At 48.1% G+C, this 16,926-nt stretch overlaps 5 protein-coding genes across 5 annotated transcripts; 1 reads left to right on the forward strand and 4 right to left on the reverse strand.

The window, feature by feature from the left end:
• Positions 1-1,633: 1,633 nt before the first annotated feature.
• F4817DRAFT_117366 (mitochondrial inner membrane protein-domain-containing protein) lies at positions 1,634-4,316 on the reverse strand. Its single transcript, XM_049297567.1, has 3 exons — positions 4,039-4,316; positions 2,088-3,953; positions 1,634-2,025 (listed from the first exon to the last, which is right to left on the reverse strand). The coding sequence occupies exons 1-3, from the start codon at positions 4,150-4,152 to the stop codon at positions 1,981-1,983; spliced, it is 2,025 nt and encodes a 674-aa protein (XP_049158883.1). The 5' UTR covers positions 4,153-4,316; the 3' UTR covers positions 1,634-1,980.
• Positions 4,317-5,006: 690 nt separating this feature from the next.
• On the reverse strand, positions 5,007-6,100 carry F4817DRAFT_117372 (putative GTP-binding protein ypt5). Its single transcript, XM_049297568.1, has 5 exons — positions 5,892-6,100; positions 5,819-5,838; positions 5,725-5,751; positions 5,479-5,670; positions 5,007-5,423 (listed from the first exon to the last, which is right to left on the reverse strand). Exons 1-5 carry the CDS (start codon positions 5,965-5,967, stop codon positions 5,073-5,075), a joined length of 666 nt encoding a protein of 221 aa, XP_049158884.1. The 5' UTR covers positions 5,968-6,100; the 3' UTR covers positions 5,007-5,072.
• Positions 6,101-6,924: 824 nt separating this feature from the next.
• Positions 6,925-9,370, forward strand: F4817DRAFT_117414 (putative SAC1 protein). The gene is made up of 3 exons (XM_049297569.1): positions 6,925-7,221; positions 7,284-9,010; positions 9,094-9,370. Exons 1-3 carry the CDS (start codon positions 7,014-7,016, stop codon positions 9,262-9,264), a joined length of 2,106 nt encoding a protein of 701 aa, XP_049158885.1. The 5' UTR covers positions 6,925-7,013; the 3' UTR covers positions 9,265-9,370.
• A 677-nt stretch (positions 9,371-10,047) lies between these two features.
• On the reverse strand, positions 10,048-14,466 carry F4817DRAFT_338588 (uncharacterized protein). Its single transcript, XM_049303442.1, has one exon. The coding sequence runs from the start codon at positions 14,035-14,037 to the stop codon at positions 10,267-10,269; it is 3,771 nt and encodes a 1,256-aa protein (XP_049158886.1). The 5' UTR covers positions 14,038-14,466; the 3' UTR covers positions 10,048-10,266.
• Positions 14,467-15,379: 913 nt separating this feature from the next.
• Positions 15,380-16,649, reverse strand: F4817DRAFT_316245 (t-SNARE; the record flags this gene model as incomplete). The annotated part of the gene is made up of 4 exons (XM_049300647.1): positions 15,380-15,579; positions 15,640-16,410; positions 16,467-16,555; positions 16,636-16,649. 4 exons carry the CDS (start codon positions 16,647-16,649, stop codon positions 15,380-15,382), a joined length of 1,074 nt encoding a protein of 357 aa, XP_049158887.1.
• Positions 16,650-16,926: the final 277 nt, after the last annotated feature.

Below are 16,926 nucleotides of genomic sequence, written 5' to 3' on the forward strand. Positions count from 1 at the left end.
GTAAGAGGATAGAAGGCCAGGCGTTACAAGATCAATACTACTATCTATTACTTGGTCTACCTATCCTAGACACTCACTCTGTGTATGACATCAATCGACGGGTATAAATCCTGACAAGGAGTATAGGAGTAAAGCCTTAGTCGAATACCTAGAGTCACTATACCATACCTCAGCAAGGCCAGGAAATATATCAGAATACTGTAATGTTTAAGAGGGACCCCCGTCGCAACCTAACACATTTTAGACAGCTGGTATTAGAACTTTCTCGGGGATGTGTGATCTACTTGCTCTGTTATGCAGGTTGGATTTCGGTGAGGTATTGTCATGGCGTTGTCGAAGATAAATTTAGCCTATAAGCACATATAAATCACTGATTGGCTCTTTACGAACGAGGCGCGATGTCAATAAGGGGGCAGGATGCATGGACGCGCCCGAAATGCTCGGGGTTTACGAGAGTTATAGGTTGTCATCCCCGAGTCTCATCCCGTAAGCCAGCCACATTAATTTATATACATCAACTTCACCCTTGAGCCACTCGACAAACGCCAAAAACCCATTGAATCATCCCGAGTAGCAAACGGGTCACATGGTACACCGATGTTTATTTCCCTGTCACAACTATCGTCGCCTCCCGCTATCCCCATCGGAACGAGATCTCGGAATTTTAAAATACAATATTACATCTATGAATAATATGGTTGGTATGGATTTAATATATAATAAAATGCCTTTTATACTATTGGAAAAATATTATAAGTCTCGAGCTAGGACAGACTTAGGAAATCCGGTTGAACACAATGTGAAATATAATATCTCTATAAAGAATATGGAAATTAACCGCCTTCAGTTGAAAGAGAACCTTAGGTATGTATTATTACAATCTAATAGCCATTCGTTTTAATTTAAACCCTTTCACATTCTTCCAAAGTTATCAAATGGTTCTAATCTGCAGGACCCGTCATTGTTAGCTCTGAGAGACTTTACTACTGGATACAATATGCATATGGCTCTCCACAGCTTGCACCGCAACATTAAGCTATACAATAAGAGCGGCCACATACGTCCGGTCGTACCCCCAACGAATTATTCAAGTGAAGGCCCTGTTAATGTATGGTTATACGTCCATTTACGCAGCGAGCCCATATTACCTTTGATTTTGGCCCAGTTGAGTGAATAGTATATGCACGCATACTAACCACTAAACTGATATGTTAACAGTAGTGTCGGTCTCATCAGATATTATGCGTCTTAAAGCCTCAGTTATTTCTTTACCGTGTTGGGGAAGTTAACAATACTCGCAATTTGGTTCAAACCCCCCTTTCCAGAAGACCACATAAGTCAGCAATGCTAATTCATTACGTATGCCATGAAGCTCCGTATGTGATGACTATATGTAATGTCTACAGCAATAGACTCGATCCAAAAGTTAAAGGTCTTTTAGCCTTCAAGACGGCCTACGTAATACTTAGTTTCGAGTTCCTCATCTTAATCCCGTTTATAATAAGTAACTAGCACGTAACATTAAAAGTCTGTTTCTCTTCTTGTATTGTGTGTTGAGAGTTGATAGGCCATATTTGGTATGAACTAGATACTATTCTCAAAACTACATGAAATGCAAAGGATCCTACCTCTCCAAGTTAGTGAATAATACTTATTTGGCAATAGCACGCAAAATTAACCCATGTTTATAGTATAGCTCTATCTAGATCATTTACTAAACCAACAAGTCACTCTTAGCATACACACTTATACACCGCAAGACATAAAACAGTTCAAAAGCAGGATATACCTGCCGTCTATTGCTTGTTATTATCTCATACACAGGCTAATCAGCCGCCCTTCCCGTCCCCCCTTTATTTTCTTTCCTCTAGAGACAAGGGCAAAGTAGGTTAGGTTGGTAAGTAGGTAGAATGTACAAGGGACAGGTGACGAAGTAAAAGGAAAGAAAAGGATATGCTTCCGTCTCTTGTGTCCTCCAGCTTACTCTACTCTCAAGCTCTGTAACCGAGCTTCGGTAGAGATGACCTAAATTACCGTTTGTTAGTATCCCTCTACACGAATTACTTGATAATATGTAGAAAACTTACATCTAATGCCTGTTGCACCTCGAGCACCTTCCTTACTTCCGCTAGCCAGTCTCGGCTCAACGTCTTGGCCCACCCTTGTAGACCGTTCATCTCGCGTGCCGCGGCATCCAGGTTGCCCTCCTCAAGAAGCGTCTGAGTTCGGGTGAGAATACTCTCAACATCGTCGCCAGCCGCTAAGCCTTGCTTCTTGAAGAGGACCTTGCTCAACAACCAGCTTGATGCATGGGAAGCTACGCCTGCATCATCCGGTAGTAAGCTAGCCTTCCTCACCTCATGCGCAACGCGACGGAAGCGGTCGATCAGTTGAGAAGGTGTAGCGATGCCACGTTGATACGCTGACGGGTTGATCGAACCGATGGCTGCGTTGACCACTGGGTCATCCGTAGCGATCTCCTTCAGGGCGATTAACTCTCGAACGAAAGGTCGTGGGTGCTCAGTGTCACTGAGACTGGCGCGCACAGCCTCGACAGCGACATGCAGCTTCTGGGTCTTGAGGGTCGTGTCGACAACATCATTCCATCCAGTCGTGAGCTGCTCCAATTCCCTGACAGCGTTACTTAATTGTTCTAGCTTGCCGAGTCTGCTATTTCGCTCTTCCTCAACACGGCTTTTGACTTCCCGCAAGAACTGGCGTTTTAGATCGACAGCCTGCTCGAGCAGCATATTTTTAAGCTTCGCCTCGTTGATCTGCTTTTCCCGCTCTATTTCCGTCTTGATTCTCGACTCATATGCAGCCTGGATGCGTTGCATCTCTTCCTCAAACTCTGCCCTCCACTGCTTCTCTTGCGCATTCATAACCTTCTCAACACGGCTGACCAACTCGATGGCTGCACCCTCGAAATCCTTAACCATGCTTGCCACTTGCGAGGCAGCGTCTTTTTCAACCTGGGCCTTCATCTCGCGGATCTTGGAGCCTACCTTGTTGAGCTCGCTCTTGGCCTTTTCGATGGTGGACGCAAAGCGGTCATCGGCATTGTCAGCGTTAACAACGGTGATGATATCATTAAGCATCTTGACCAGATCCTGGACTACGGGCTCGTCGGCGTCATTGACATTTAGAGGGTCAATGGGAGTAGGAGGGGGGAATCGAGAAGGCTCATCGACTTCGGGGGCTACGAAGCCGACGGTTTCCTTCTTCGGCGCTTCGGCTTTTTCTACGGCCTGAGAAGCCGCAGCGGGAGTAGGTTCCGGAGCCGCAGCCTCTGGTTCAGCGGGTTTCGGCGCAGGATTCGCTTCGGCAGGGGCACCTTTCTTCTCGGATCCTGAAGCGGCAGCATTTTTACTAGCAGTAATGTCCCGCATGGCACTTGACTGTCTGCCTGCAGGTTCGCCGGCGTCTGCAACTCTCCAAGATGCGCCACTTTGCGGCGATATCTTAACTTGAGCCCCGGTATCCTTACCCTGGCCACCAATGGTCAGACCTCCGGGATATCGCTTCTTATAGTCGAGCTCTTCGAAGTAGAGCACGGCTTGTTCACCGAATGGTATATATTCGGTGAAAAAGTCGTGGAAGTTGTCGCTTATGCGTGAATACCATACGCCACCACCGAAGGTTATGGCTCCTAGGAGTATCAGAGTCACGACATAATTATACAATCGACGGAAGAATCCCTTCTTCTTTCTCACGGGCGCCGGCGGGGGCGGGGTGGGTTTAGGGCTGGCCTTTTCTACCGAAGATTCTGATACAGGCGGAGGTGGAGGCGGCGTCTGGGGAATTTCCTTAGGGTCGATTGTTGAGGAAGCAATCTTAGATTCAGTTTTCAGCGCGGGGGGATCGCTCGACGCAGCAGTGGTGGTCTCAGATGTGGGCAGTTTCGCGGGTGTAGAGTCGTTTATTGAGGGTTTCTTGTTATCGGCATAATATCTCTGGTTGCAATTGATGTTAGCCTGAAGTGTTCTGAAGTGTTCTAAAGGTAGTGCTGGCGTTATGCCATGTTTGGTGACTTCATACCCTCCCAACTGCACCAGCCGATCGTGCGATCGCGGGCTGCCATTGATGGCCGACAGCAGCAGCAACAGGCCTGCTGCCTACGGCCCTGACAGATCGCAACGATGTCCGCAACATGAGGGCATCGAGTGGGCCTTCAAAATGCGATTGCCGTTGCTAGGTTGTGACTGGGGTTGTTGTCGTTGGCGAGGGATTATATGATGTAAAAACCTCGGGAAGCTTTTTTTAAAGCTGCACGTCGTTTTCGAGGCAAGTTGCGTTGGGCATAGGACAATCCCGGCAAGCGCAAAGTTGCTCGGTCTAGTGGGACCTGGCATGTACATTGGTACGTACTTTATTTATTTTTTAATTTTAATATTATGTAATCATTAATTACTTCCAGCATCACCACATGCACGCAGCATTACAGCATCACACTTCCAGGTTTTACATGCTGTAAGTGGTACATACAAATTATACCTTAGGTACATCATATACAAACCATAATGCAGATATCCTATCAAAGCTGATTTAATAGTATATCTCGTCTCGTCGTGAAGAAATGTTACTCTATTGCATTACTCGTCGAGCTATATACGTGGTAGCCCGGCAACGTTCAGTCTCAGTCCTAAGTTCGTCTCAAGCCACACGCATACGTACCTCTAGCTCATGACCGACTGCAATGCATCCAGCAGCCAAGCCTGTACCTTGAGAACTCGATTAACAAAAAAAAATCAGGTATTAAAAAAACGATGTATGCCCTCCTGCCAAGAAACTCCCAACGAAATATACACTTGAGCATCTCGCGCCTATCTTCATGCTTCTTAAATACGTCCAGTCGCCATTTCAAGCCGGGTCTGGATAGTAGTTTGGCCCGAACAGTCCTGCAGAGCCTGATAGAGTGCTCTTACTCGAGCGTTGCATGACATCAATAACATAATGCTTGAGAACACAATCATAGCACTGAACAGGTAGTTCAGTGCCAGATAGATCAGCAGGCTACGATAGAATTCGCTGTACCAGGTCTCGGTAGTATCCAGTAGCTCCCAGAACTGCCTCTAACATGCGCAAGGCCCTCCTGATTGTGTATTTGCACCCTCCGGAGCCAAGCTAACGCCTCCCGGTCGCTGTCCAGGTCTGGTATGTCGGGGACCGACTTGATCGAGCGGCAACTTCTTCGCGATGGCGGTAAATAGTTCCCGGACATTCTCTGCAGTCTTAGCCGAAGTTTCGAAGAACAATAATCCTGCCTCGTTTGCGTAGGCCTCAGCATCAGCAGTCGAGACGGCTCGCTTATCGGGTTGTTCGCTAACTAAATCCAGTTTGTTTCCGGCAAGGGCAATGATAATGTTCTCGTTCGCTTGTCTTTGCAATTCCTTTACCCAAGCCTTTGCCTTATCGAGGGATGCCTATGTTTACTGTCAGCCCACCTAACCACTATTTCTTTGTTCCTAGTGGACGTACGGATTGGGTGATATCATAGACAACGACGGCGCAGTTCGCATTACGGTAGTACATGGGCGCAAGGGACTTGTACCGCTCCTGGCCGGCAGTATCCCAGATCTCAAACTTAACAGTAGTGTTCTCATCTAAGGAAATGGTTTGTGTTAGGAAAGCAGCGCCGATGGTGGATTCGCGATACGAGTCGAATTGATCCTAGATAGGCATTAGACAAAGGCATTTTATAGAGTACGTGAAGAAGCCATTTACCTTCACAAATCTCAAGACTATGGAGCTCTATTTTTTGGAAGAGTTAGCAAACGATGCTGCCTAAAATGGGCTTGCTGGTGAGATAGTTAGGTACCTTTCCAACCGCAGATTCTCCTGTGTCCTAATTAGCATACAATGCTACAAATATCTGAAGTCGTGATACATACCTAATAGTACTAACTTAAACTGCGCGAAGCGGCCGGTCACACCACCCCTAGCTGCGGGCCCTGGTCGAGAAGCCATGACAGATGGTGAACGGGATCTGAAGATATCTCGAGTCTTTGGGAAGAGATGGAAGTCAAAACGGACAGGGATGGAGGGGAGACAGAGGCGACGATTGATAATGGAGACTTTATGGGGTCTGTCTTATCGGAAGGGAATTATTATCGTCAATCCTAACGGTATAGAATCAACGACGCAGTAACCGGGGGGTAACGGAAGACAGGCCGTAAAGTAGTAATCTGACTCTGAATGTTCGTACGAGAAAAAAAGGACGTTCGGGTATGAAATTAGCTTCGTGGATAAACGAGAGGTTGTTCGGAACAAGATGGGTTAAAGTGTGAAGTGTGTTGATTGATTATTGCCTTGACTACGTTGCGATGTTGAAGGAAGCTAAAGGTTGTTGAAGAGTCCATTGCGCTCTGAATGGTGAGTGGCTGAGCAGGTGAGCGGCGGTGGAGCAACACGTCGTCAGGCTCGGGTAGTCGGTGCGTTGCAGGTGGCTACAGTGGAAACCACATGCAGCAAGTGAATGATATACGGTGAGCTGCTCTTTATCGTTTAGTTAGTTAAATAGCACGTGATTGACTTTATCTACTGTGATTTATAGTGCTCTTTAACTGTATTAATTCACTTATACGATATTTCCTTAGGTGCTTTAAAGTTAACACTATGTAACTTCCATGGATAAGACAGGGGATGGACTTCGGTTCCTTATCATAGGAGGTACCTAATGTATATAGACCGTGCACATCCTAGAAATAAACCTTGTTCCCTTTCTTGGCATCTACCATCTTGGCATCTTTGCGACCGGTCCAGCTGTCGAAATCCCCTTTCGGGAAATATAGATGTACACTATTTCATCAGCGGCAAACCCATAGGGAACCCATAGGGATTAAAGAAAGCTGCGCAACTTCGCTTCAACTACCAAAACGACGTGCTCTCACGGTCGTCTCACCTTCTTTACACTCCTTGTCGTCCTTACATGTTGATTTCTCCCTCTATTCTTCCCATCTTCCCATCCTGTTATGAGTGCGTGCTGAGCATCACCATCATACAGCTAGCTCATCATGACGCTCCCCTACCGGGACATTAATGTCCACGTAGCAGCAGACTCCTATACTTTTACATCGCCCTCCTCCCCTAATGCCCCGGCTCTTATTGTTGACCGCCCTACAGGTGATGTGAGATTAAGCGAAGCTTCTCACTTCCCTAGCAAGCGTGTCTCTCGTGTTTCTAGTATACCTGGTATACTAGGCTTTCTTAGACTTAGACTTGGTATTTCTCCGATTCCCTCCTTACGGATATATACCTATCTTTGCAAGACTAACACAGCGCAGACAAGTATGTTATCGTCATTACAAAGAGCCAGCCCATGGGCCGCCTTAAGGGCCACATGGTTTACAAGATTATCTCGACCGAGTTTCTCCCTATGCGCGAGCGACAGATCCGCGACCCTGATGAGGACCAGTTCCTATCGCTTCTCAAGACTTACATCATGAAGGGACCCATGTACTTCTCCTATTCTCTCGACCTCACGAACAGTTTCCAGAGACAAGCTACTATGGACAATTCGAGCCCACTCTGGATGCGAGCCGACGATCGTTTCTTCTGGAATAGATTTGTGCAATCAGACCTCATCAACTATCGTAGAACAGGCAACCGATCGCAACCAGGACCCCAACCGGGTGCTGACCCTTATATCCTACCAGTTATATGGGGAACGCTCGAGATCCGACCGACTACATTCAAAAACACACCCCTGACTCTTGTTCTCATCACTCGTAAAGCAAGACACCGAGCCGGAACCAGATACTTCACCAGAGGTCTGGATGAGGAGGGACACGCTGCCAATTACAACGAAACAGAACAGATTGTCGTTTTGAATGACACGGGTCGAGGTCTGGGTGGATATGCTGGAAGTACCGATATGCAAAGCGGCAAATACCGTACTTCGGAAGGGGCAGAGACGCAGGTATTATCTTACGTCCAAACACGAGGCAGCGTACCTGTATATTGGGCTGAAATAAATGCGCTCAAATATACCCCTAAGCTTCAGGTCAAGGGTATCGAAACAGCCCTTCCAGCAGCCAAGAAGCACTTTGACGAGCAGATTCGGATTTACGGAGACAATTATTTAGTAAACCTAGTCAACCAGGGTGGGCGAGAAAAGCGAATAAAGGAAGCCTACGAACAGATGGTGCAGATGCTCGTTTCGTCACCAACAGACAAAGTCAAAGGTGACGCGATCACTGACGAGAAGTTCCACATTATTGAGCCCAGTTCCTCGAAACAGGAATACGACCGTCTACATTATATCTACTTCGACTACCACCACGAGACCAAGGGCATGCAGATGCATAAGGCCATGTTACTCGTCGAGCAGCTTCAAGATGCTCTCATAAAGCAACAGTACTTCCGCGGTGTAGATATGCCCGCTAATGGTGGTATCGAAACTAGAAACTTCCAGACCAGCGTTGTTCGGACGAACTGCATGGACTCTCTCGACCGCACAAACGTTGTTCAGAGCATGCTGGCGCGATGGACGCTGGACCGCATGTTTGTCGACCTTGGTCTGCTCCAGCGAGGCGAGACATTCGCCACCGCAGACACGGCTTTTGAATTCCTCTTCCGGAACATATGGGCTGATAACGCCGACACTGTGTCCAAATCGTATGCGGGCACTGGCGCTATGAAGACGGATATTACCCGTACAGGCAAACGTACAAAGGCAGGTATCATGCAAGATGGCAACATTGCCGTTACAAGATTCTACCTAAACAATTTCCGAGACGGCCCCAGACAGGACGCCTTCGACCTCTTCCTAGGTGCCTACGAGCCCGCGGCCGCTAACATCGGCTCCTCGTTTATATTTGCGGACCGCAGACCTATCCTCATCCAGAGCATCCCCTACGTTCTTGCCTTCAGCATATTTTTCGTCTTCGTAGGCCTCTTCACGAGGCGCCTTCCAGGCTCAACCGTCTGGACTATTAGGCTCTTCATCCTATTCTGGTTGTTGGTCGCCGCCTGGAGTTTCAACTTTGTTATTAATAACGGGATGCTCTACGTAAGTTCCTTGCTCCCTTTGTTTCGCCTCTTGGTTCTATATAAATATCTCTATTGTAGACAAGTACTAACACAATATTATAGGTCAACTGGCCCAAACTCAACCCGCGACCCTGGGCCACCGAGGGCTACCAGAACACCATCACCAAGATCCACAACGACGCGCTGCTCGGCCCGTTCGTAGCTGGACACGAGCGCGGATTAAGCACCGCCCGCTATCTCAACGCGGAAGAGGGCAAGAAGAGGATCGAGTAAGGGGAAAAGGAGGAAATGCCGATGGGTTTTATGTATTTTTACTTTATATTGTCCCTTCGACCCGGTTGGCCCATTCGACATTACGCTCTAGCATAATTGCATAATTTGTCTTCACCTTGTTGTCTGCATGTCGTGTATTTAGATATTCGTTTGGAGTTTGCATTTGGTAGTTTGTCATCCGAGGTGTCAGTGTACAGCAAGCAAAGCATTAATGGTAATATTGCCCCAGTCTCGATTCTGCTATTTGCCTACCTCCTACGTACCTACATGTAGCTTGCCCCTATTTCACTATCACTGCTTAAAGTGTACCTGCATGACGTATTTCCGCTTAAGCCACGAGCTTCAAATACATAATTCGAGAATTAAGGAACGCAGCCATGAGCAGAAACTTATTATTCTTATTACACAATCATACAGTTGAAAACACCCGGTAATAGAAGCGCGTATATCGTACACGTACGTACAACTGGTCTTCCGATCCCTTTTTTTTTTCCAATCCGCGCAATGCATAGTTATTAGTAGTACTCCGAGTTCATGCCGACCCCATCCACATCACACAACTGTGATTCTTCCTCAACGCACAACATAGTATACCTCTCTTCTCTTCTCTTCTCTCACAGCCACACTCTACTCTACTCTAAAGACTAGATAAACCACGCTAAAGGAAACGGTAACACTGTAAGGAAAAAAGTAGGCAGGTAGCATTGATAACAGTTGGACATGTATGTTTTACATGAGATACATAAAATATTGAAAGAGAAAATTCGCCCGTGTGAGCTAAGTCGGTAGTAGTGTAGTAAGAGGTAGTAATAAAGAGTCATAAGAGAAAAAGGGAATTGGACAGAAGAGGAAAGGAAAAAAAAAAACCGCAACACAACCACAGGGGGTATCATTACCAAAAGATTATCGTCCAAACAAATCCTCCTCCTATACTCGGTGCTCAACGTATCAAACCACAGAATAACGCGGTATCTCGTCGTCTGGATATTCTTTCTCTCAAGGCTATAGCCAGAGCAACCACCTCACGACACCTACAACGCCCTTCCCCACGCCTAGTACTATACGGGCGAGCATGACTACGAACCAGACGTACCACATGAACCCGACGAGCACCCATTCGACAGCGAGCCAACCTGCACGGCGAGCCCACCGGAACCGACGTCTTCGACGCCGCAGCATCTTATCCATGGTATCCGTCACACGCTTCGCCTTAAGTCGCTGTGCATCCACCAGGTCGCGGTTTACCTCGTCCGCTTCGTCCGCCGCACGTCGCGTCATCTCCATTAAGTCGCCGCCTACACGGTCATGTAAGACATCCACGCGCCGGTACAGCGCAGGCACGGTCTCACCCGCAAAGCGCGCTCTGCTGGTCTCCGAGGCCTGGATCGAGCGGGCGATGCTCTCCGAGAGTATCTGCGCTGTAGCCGGGTATAGTTGCGCCTCCGACACAACGATGCTGGATGATTTGTCCGGTAGGAACTGGCGGATGCCTGTCCACGGCAACCCAACGGCCTTGTCGTCAAGCGTAGAGAGCGTGTATTGCTCGTGCGCACGTCGCGAAATTTCCATCGCCTTGATGCCGGAACACAGGATTAACGCGCGCATACGTGCGATCTCGCGCCTAGAAATCTGTGTGCCTTGGGGTGTCTGGCTACCGTTAGAGATTGACCAGTGGCGGGCGCTCTCCGAGAGCGTCCGAGAACCGAGTCGGGGTCGGTATCGGTTCTGCGAAGCTGGAAGAGACGGTATATCAGCCAAGTCTATTAAGGTGTCCCGCGGCCTATCGATCGAGTCGCGTGGGCGTGATTCCGTATCGGAGACATCTGAGTCGCGGAGCAGATGGGGCTTGGTGTGTTCCAGTTCCGACGGAGGCGAAGCCTTGCGGATGTCGATCCGAGGCGGTTTCAGTCGGTCAAACCTGGGCGATCTAGTAGATTGTGATGTGGTGTGCGTTAGAGCAAGGGGTTCCAGCTCTCCAGAGATCGGCTTATCGTAGGATACCGACGCCGATTTGAATGGAGGCATGACATTCAGGTAGTTCTTCTGGCGGTTGCTCTCGTCCCGACGTCGCGAGTTGCTACGAGACAAGGTAAAAGAATTCCTAAGTCTACCTCTCTTAGAGTCCTCCTCTGAATCTTCGCTCGACGAAGATGACGAAACATCCTCAGCGTCAGAATCCTTCTTCCATAAGAAATCAGTGACTTTAGAAACGCCACCCCGTATCATGCCATCTAATTTGGCGCCTCCTTTAAAAATAGTTCGAAGACCGACCTGCTCATCGGGTTTTAGTTTAATACTTCCCATGCTACGGTGTGATTTATGACTCTCGTTGGTATTTCGCGGGTTGAGCTTGCGTGTGAGGCTCTTAGACCTACGCCGATCAGGCGAACCAAATCGCTCCGTAGTCCCAGTAGAGGGACTTAGTAGCTCAGGCTGCTCGGTAGGACTATCCACCTTGTCACCTTTATCGCGGACCAAATGATCAGCACCACGTTCTCGCTCCTTACTACGATCGCGGAAGATACTCTTAACCCTTGAGAAAGGCTTTCGGCCGGGAGACCCTGGTCGGCTATCAGGCGGGGAAATATCCATGCCAATAGTTGGCACATAAATATTACGGCCTCGCGATCTTATCTCTGGCGACTCCGGCTGAGAAGAGTCCAACTCCACCGATAATCTATAATTCTGACCAGGGACCTCGAGACTGGCACGCCCCGACCCTGCCGGAGACCCTTGTAATGCTCTTCCACGGCTGGCTTTATCATAATTATCAATGATCTCAACTCGTGAATCCCTATGACTATGCATCTGCTCCAGAGTATGGGAAGTCTTCTCAGGCATCGCCATGTTTGCAGGCAGTTGCTTGAGGCGCCCAATATCAGCCTCATCCGAGATTTTCTGCTCCTCATTAACTTCCTTTGCCAACATTTCCATCATCTGTTTTTCCAGCAGATCCGTGCCGTTAGCACTAATAGTACCGGTACGGTTTCGTCTCTTGCGGTCACTCTCACTATCCGACGTATCTGACAATGAACCCCTCCTAAATCGTAAGAAGTCATGGCTATGAGAAGCATTATTCGGTTTGTGGTGCATTCCCCTTAGATCTTGAAGTTTTTGACGGGCACGCTCCCGTGCGCTTAAAGAAGGCATCTCGAACTCTACTTTAGTTGGACTAGTATGATCTGTCTCTGAAGCAGCAGTGACATCGCCCACGTCGCCTTCCTTAGTAGAAGATGCGGAAAGAGTAGATGTAATAGGTTCATTTGCCTGGTAGGATATCGGGACTTGGGCTTCCGGCTTTCGCGAGAAAATCTTGGAATAATGACGGTCTTCAAGGAGATATTTGTTATCTCCCTGTTCTAGCCAGTAGGCATCCGCAAGCATATCTGCGGGATCGATGGTCCAATCGATTCTTAACCGTTTAGGCTTCGCTATTGTTGAGATGGGTCTCGGTATATTAGAAGGGGGGAGGTCTTGATCGGGACGTTCGTGTGCTCCCGGAAAATGAGGAAGTGAAGAAGACCCAAGTGATAGGGCCGACGTTGCTGCGGATGTTGCTGCTTCGTCAATCCAATCTGTCACCCTTGAAATATCTGAGAAGCCTTGCGCCTCTCCATCAATAGCTTTGCGTTCCCGGGCTCGGACCTTTCGGTTCCGAATATATTGAAGGGGGTTGTAAGCCCGACCCAGTGAGACTTGCGGTGCGCCAGTAAGAGGGTTCAGGGGTGATCCAAGAGATACGGAGGGCGTTGAAAGATTAGAAGACGAAGGTCGGGAGCGGACATCCTGTTTAAGTGGCGAGAGAAATTGTAGTAACCTTCTGTATTGAGCCATCAATTCGAGGTATTCCTTCGCCTTCTGAGCCCGATTAAGAGTTGAAGACGAGAAATGGTACTGATAGCTACCATCATGATCGAAAGACTGCAACGGGCTAGTCATTGTCGATGCCGACATAATCCTCGGAGACAAACCTTTATCGGGTCTTGGCGACATGTTGCGGGAAGTCCTTCTCTGTTGCTGTAAGTGCTGCTTAAGACTACCCCCAGCCAGACTATCAGGAATTTGGGCAAGTCGGGGAGGGATAGGACTCGACATATTTCTCCTTTCCGCCATACGCCTCGATTCACTCAAGTTGAGAGCCATGTTCACAATCTGAGTGGAATCGACATCGAGGGGGGCCGTGCTTGGTCGCGGAGTTGGAGTTGGGATCCTTGAGATTCCTCGTCCACTATGGCTATGCCGTCTCTCTTCATCGGGGATTGGACTTATTGTTCGCTGTGTTTGGCCATCACTCGACCTCCTCATTTCCTGCCCATCAATGCCCAGTCCCATCCGAGGGATACCAGTTGCATTCAACTTATCCGGTACAGCAAGAGACCCCTTTCCCTTGCGGCTGTCTACCGGTAAACGTGATTGCCTACGACCATCATCCCGACTCGTCGACCTTGGCTTAGACGGTTCGTTAATAAGGGGATTGGCGAGGAGAAAGCCTCCACTCGATCGGGGTTTGTGTGGCCGGCGCCGTCTATGCACCTCATGATTCAGGTCCTTACCTCCCTGATCCGGCGCATGGGAGCTCGAGTTCGATTCGTCGGGGTCTATGCGAGAAGAATAGGATAGGGTCGTTGTACCCGTTGAAGGCTCGTTAAGGCTTGCAGCAGCGCTAGATTCGCCGACCTCGTAACTACCACGGCTATGTGAGGACCTTGCCGTCGGTAATCGGCTTTGGTAGGTGGCAAACGAATCGCCACTATTGTCCTTCATCGTGCCCATGGCATCAGCCTTATCAATATATCTTCTCGCATGCCATAGAACACCCCCAAGGGTCTAATGGGTAATATGCTATCGCTTTTGAGGTTCCCCGTCGACAGACCTAGACATTTTGGAGGGTTCCGACAAGTTGAAAGAACAAGGGGGTCTACAACAAAGTGCTTGGTTGCTTGGTTGCTATGTAGATGATAATTTTAAGGGTGACTTTTATACTCTTTATTCAATGTTTCGCAAACATTCTATTAACCGCCGGTGTTTCCTGCATAAAACGGACTCTATTGGGTATCGTCGAAACTCATAAATGGTGTGAAGGTCGAAGACATCTCAAAGATGGAGCGGTCGCGGTTCGCGGCATGCGGCATGCGGCATGCAGCATGCAGCATGCTACTGCCCTGCCAGGGATGCTCCTGAGTCCTGACTTCACCCGGCAACTTTATTTTAATTGGGTCTAGAAATGGGTCTGATGCTTGAACCAAGGATTGCATGTGAAGGGACATCATGTGCTTAAATACATATTTTAGTGATAACAGGTACCTTAGGTACCTATGTTACCTATGTTACCTATGTACATGGTCTACAATTATATGCATATATCCAAGAACAACCCCCTGAGACATACCCCAAAATAGAGACAAACTAAAACCAACACCTGACTCGATAGCCTTCATATGCAGTACTAGAGTACATAGTAGTACGATACGATAATAGCCAACGCAGTCTTCACCTACGTGGTGCCCAGTGTTAAATTCTTAAGTATATCCTGTCATAGTAAGTCTCACCAATAGGTCCACAGTGTTATCAAACCAACTACGCAAACAACAGACAACAATACACACGCAATCAGCATCAATGCAAGTCGCAGTCCAATGAAACAGTACTCAATAAAATTCTGCGTAGTGAGTCCAAACGCCAGGAAATGCGAGCAACTCCTCTTCTCCAAGCCTGCTTACAAATAAGACTGAGTACACAGAGGACTATTTTGTTCCTAGGACCAGGTAGCCAGAAAGCTACCAGAGACAATCCGCCCCTTCTATCAGTAGGTAGCCAACCTCCGCTATCCGTCCATCGGAATCCAATATCGAGTCTAACTTCCAACTGACGAATCAAGCGGTTTGGCTTCAAATTACCACGCAAAAAGGTATCCGAGTTAAATATGTATAATGACGACGGGGAGGTATAATATACGAAGCGAACACGAAGGAGATTGCGTGCCAAAGTTCGTGAATAGTAGGTGTGATGAGTAGTGGGGAATGAGCACATCTACCAGCCCTACTTGTACTTCTAAGTAGATAGACTGCGATGAAGCTCGATTATAGGGAAACTAAGAATAAGTAGTAATCCTGTATTACGCGCCCGGATGCTCACCGCTAGCGATAAATGCCCTTGGATGGGCTCTTTCGCTAAGAAGTTGGGGAACGGCCACGTTTTCGAACCATGACCGTATGTTTGGTTGTATAATATCGCGCTTGGTGGCGGTGTTTTTCGCCGCGTTTGTGACCGATACGTATACCGCGACGATGATGACGATAACGGCAATAATAGCAACTAGATCAGAATGTCAATTCCCCGTCCACATTAGAAAAACAAGCGAGGGTAGATACATACCGACAATAGCCAAGCAAATCCACTTCTTCTTTCGCGTCGCCCTAGCAGTGTTGACAGCTACACCTACTTCTTGATTACCCTTGTCGAGATTCTCAACCACTTCTTCAGCCTTCTGCTCAATGTTGGCAATAGCAACTTCTTGTTGTATAATGAGCGTATCCATATCTTGGAACAGCTGCGCGAGTTCGATCATCTGCTGCTCGATCTTCTTTAATTGTGCATGGCGATCCTGCACAGCGCTCAGAACAGCTTGGGCTTGACCACGACGGTTACTCTGCATTAATGCTTGCTGGAAAACCTGACCACCAGTTTGATCCTCAACGGCAGCTCGCACCTCTTCCTCGTCAGCGTCGGGTCGTACGATACGGTATTGTCGCGCCATCTGTTCTTGGGTCTTCTTGCGGAACGCTGACTCGACACCCTGGTAGGCCCTGATCGCATCCTTTAATCGGCTGTCGACGCGACGAACTTGTTGAGCAAACTTCTGCTGGCTCTCAGGGTTGCTCTTCAACTGTCGGACGCGGTCGGTGAGCGATCTATAATGGGCCATGGTCTCAGAGCTGAGGGCATCTAGTTGTCGATTGGTGTTGCTGGAAGCGGAAGCGTCGGCATCGTCGAGGGCTCTTTGTTGAAGCATCTTAAGTTGGTCAAGATTCCGGTCAATCATGTCGATCCCGCGGTTGATTTCCGTGACCTCGCCCAGGATAGAGTTCGCATTTCCACCTCCAAAACCACCTTGGTTTTGGGTAAGCGAAGCCATCTCGACATTTGCTATATTTCATTAGTGTGATTACATATGGTGTCGCATATCGTGTTTGAAAACGTACAGCCATATTCATTCCCGTAGTCTTGTTGTCCGTAGCTGTTGTTGACAGCGCTGTTCCGCTCGTCAAAGGGGTTCTGCTGCCCACCGTATCTAGATTAATGAAAGTGTTAGTCGTTAAACGGCGCTTTTATCGCAATTGTATTTTACGATCTGAAAAGGGGGTAACGAACCCGTACTGTGCCATAATGTTAGTGATTATTTATCCCAGAATACCAGTTCTGTGAAGTTTAGAAGAAACAATGGAAATGAAAATAAAAGTAGTAAGTTTACAGAAGGGTAGGAAATGCGTGTGGTATTCTAAACTGAGTGGAGCCATTGAAACACTCAAGGGGTAGATTTCTTACACTCATGGCGCTTCAGCGGCTTTGTCTGCTAGGGAGCAGACTCGACTAGGATAAATTGCTTTCAAGATGGATCTCGTCGGATGTCTCGTTTCTTCGCACTAATTCGAGAGGGCTATC

This window comes from Daldinia loculata, assembly GCF_022478755.1.
Source record: "Daldinia loculata strain CBS 113971 unplaced genomic scaffold F4817scaffold_26, whole genome shotgun sequence".
In the NCBI taxonomy this organism is placed as follows: domain Eukaryota; kingdom Fungi; phylum Ascomycota; class Sordariomycetes; order Xylariales; family Hypoxylaceae; genus Daldinia; species Daldinia loculata.

Coding starts and splice junctions, on each gene's coding strand:
- F4817DRAFT_117366 (XM_049297567.1), bottom strand. CDS start 4,152: ATGTTGCGGACATCGTTGCGATCTGTCAGGGCCGTAGGCAGCAGGCCT. Junction 3,954..4,038: donor CGGCTGGTGCAGTTGGGAGG/GTATGAAGTCAC, acceptor AATTGCAACCAG/AGATATTATGCCGATAACAA. Junction 2,026..2,087: donor AGGTGCAACAGGCATTAGAT/GTAAGTTTTCTA, acceptor ACGGTAATTTAG/GTCATCTCTACCGAAGCTCG.
- F4817DRAFT_117372 (XM_049297568.1), bottom strand. CDS start 5,967: ATGGCTTCTCGACCAGGGCCCGCAGCTAGGGGTGGTGTGACCGGCCGC. Junction 5,839..5,891: donor GTTTAAGTTAGTACTATTAG/GTATGTATCACG, acceptor ATTAGGACACAG/GAGAATCTGCGGTTGGAAAG. Junction 5,671..5,724: donor TAGTCTTGAGATTTGTGAAG/GTAAATGGCTTC, acceptor ATGCCTATCTAG/GATCAATTCGACTCGTATCG.
- F4817DRAFT_117414 (XM_049297569.1), top strand. CDS start 7,014: ATGACGCTCCCCTACCGGGACATTAATGTCCACGTAGCAGCAGACTCC. Junction 7,222..7,283: donor CTTTCTTAGACTTAGACTTG/GTATTTCTCCGA, acceptor AACACAGCGCAG/ACAAGTATGTTATCGTCATT. Junction 9,011..9,093: donor TTAATAACGGGATGCTCTAC/GTAAGTTCCTTG, acceptor ACAATATTATAG/GTCAACTGGCCCAAACTCAA.
- F4817DRAFT_338588 (XM_049303442.1), bottom strand. CDS start 14,037: ATGGGCACGATGAAGGACAATAGTGGCGATTCGTTTGCCACCTACCAA.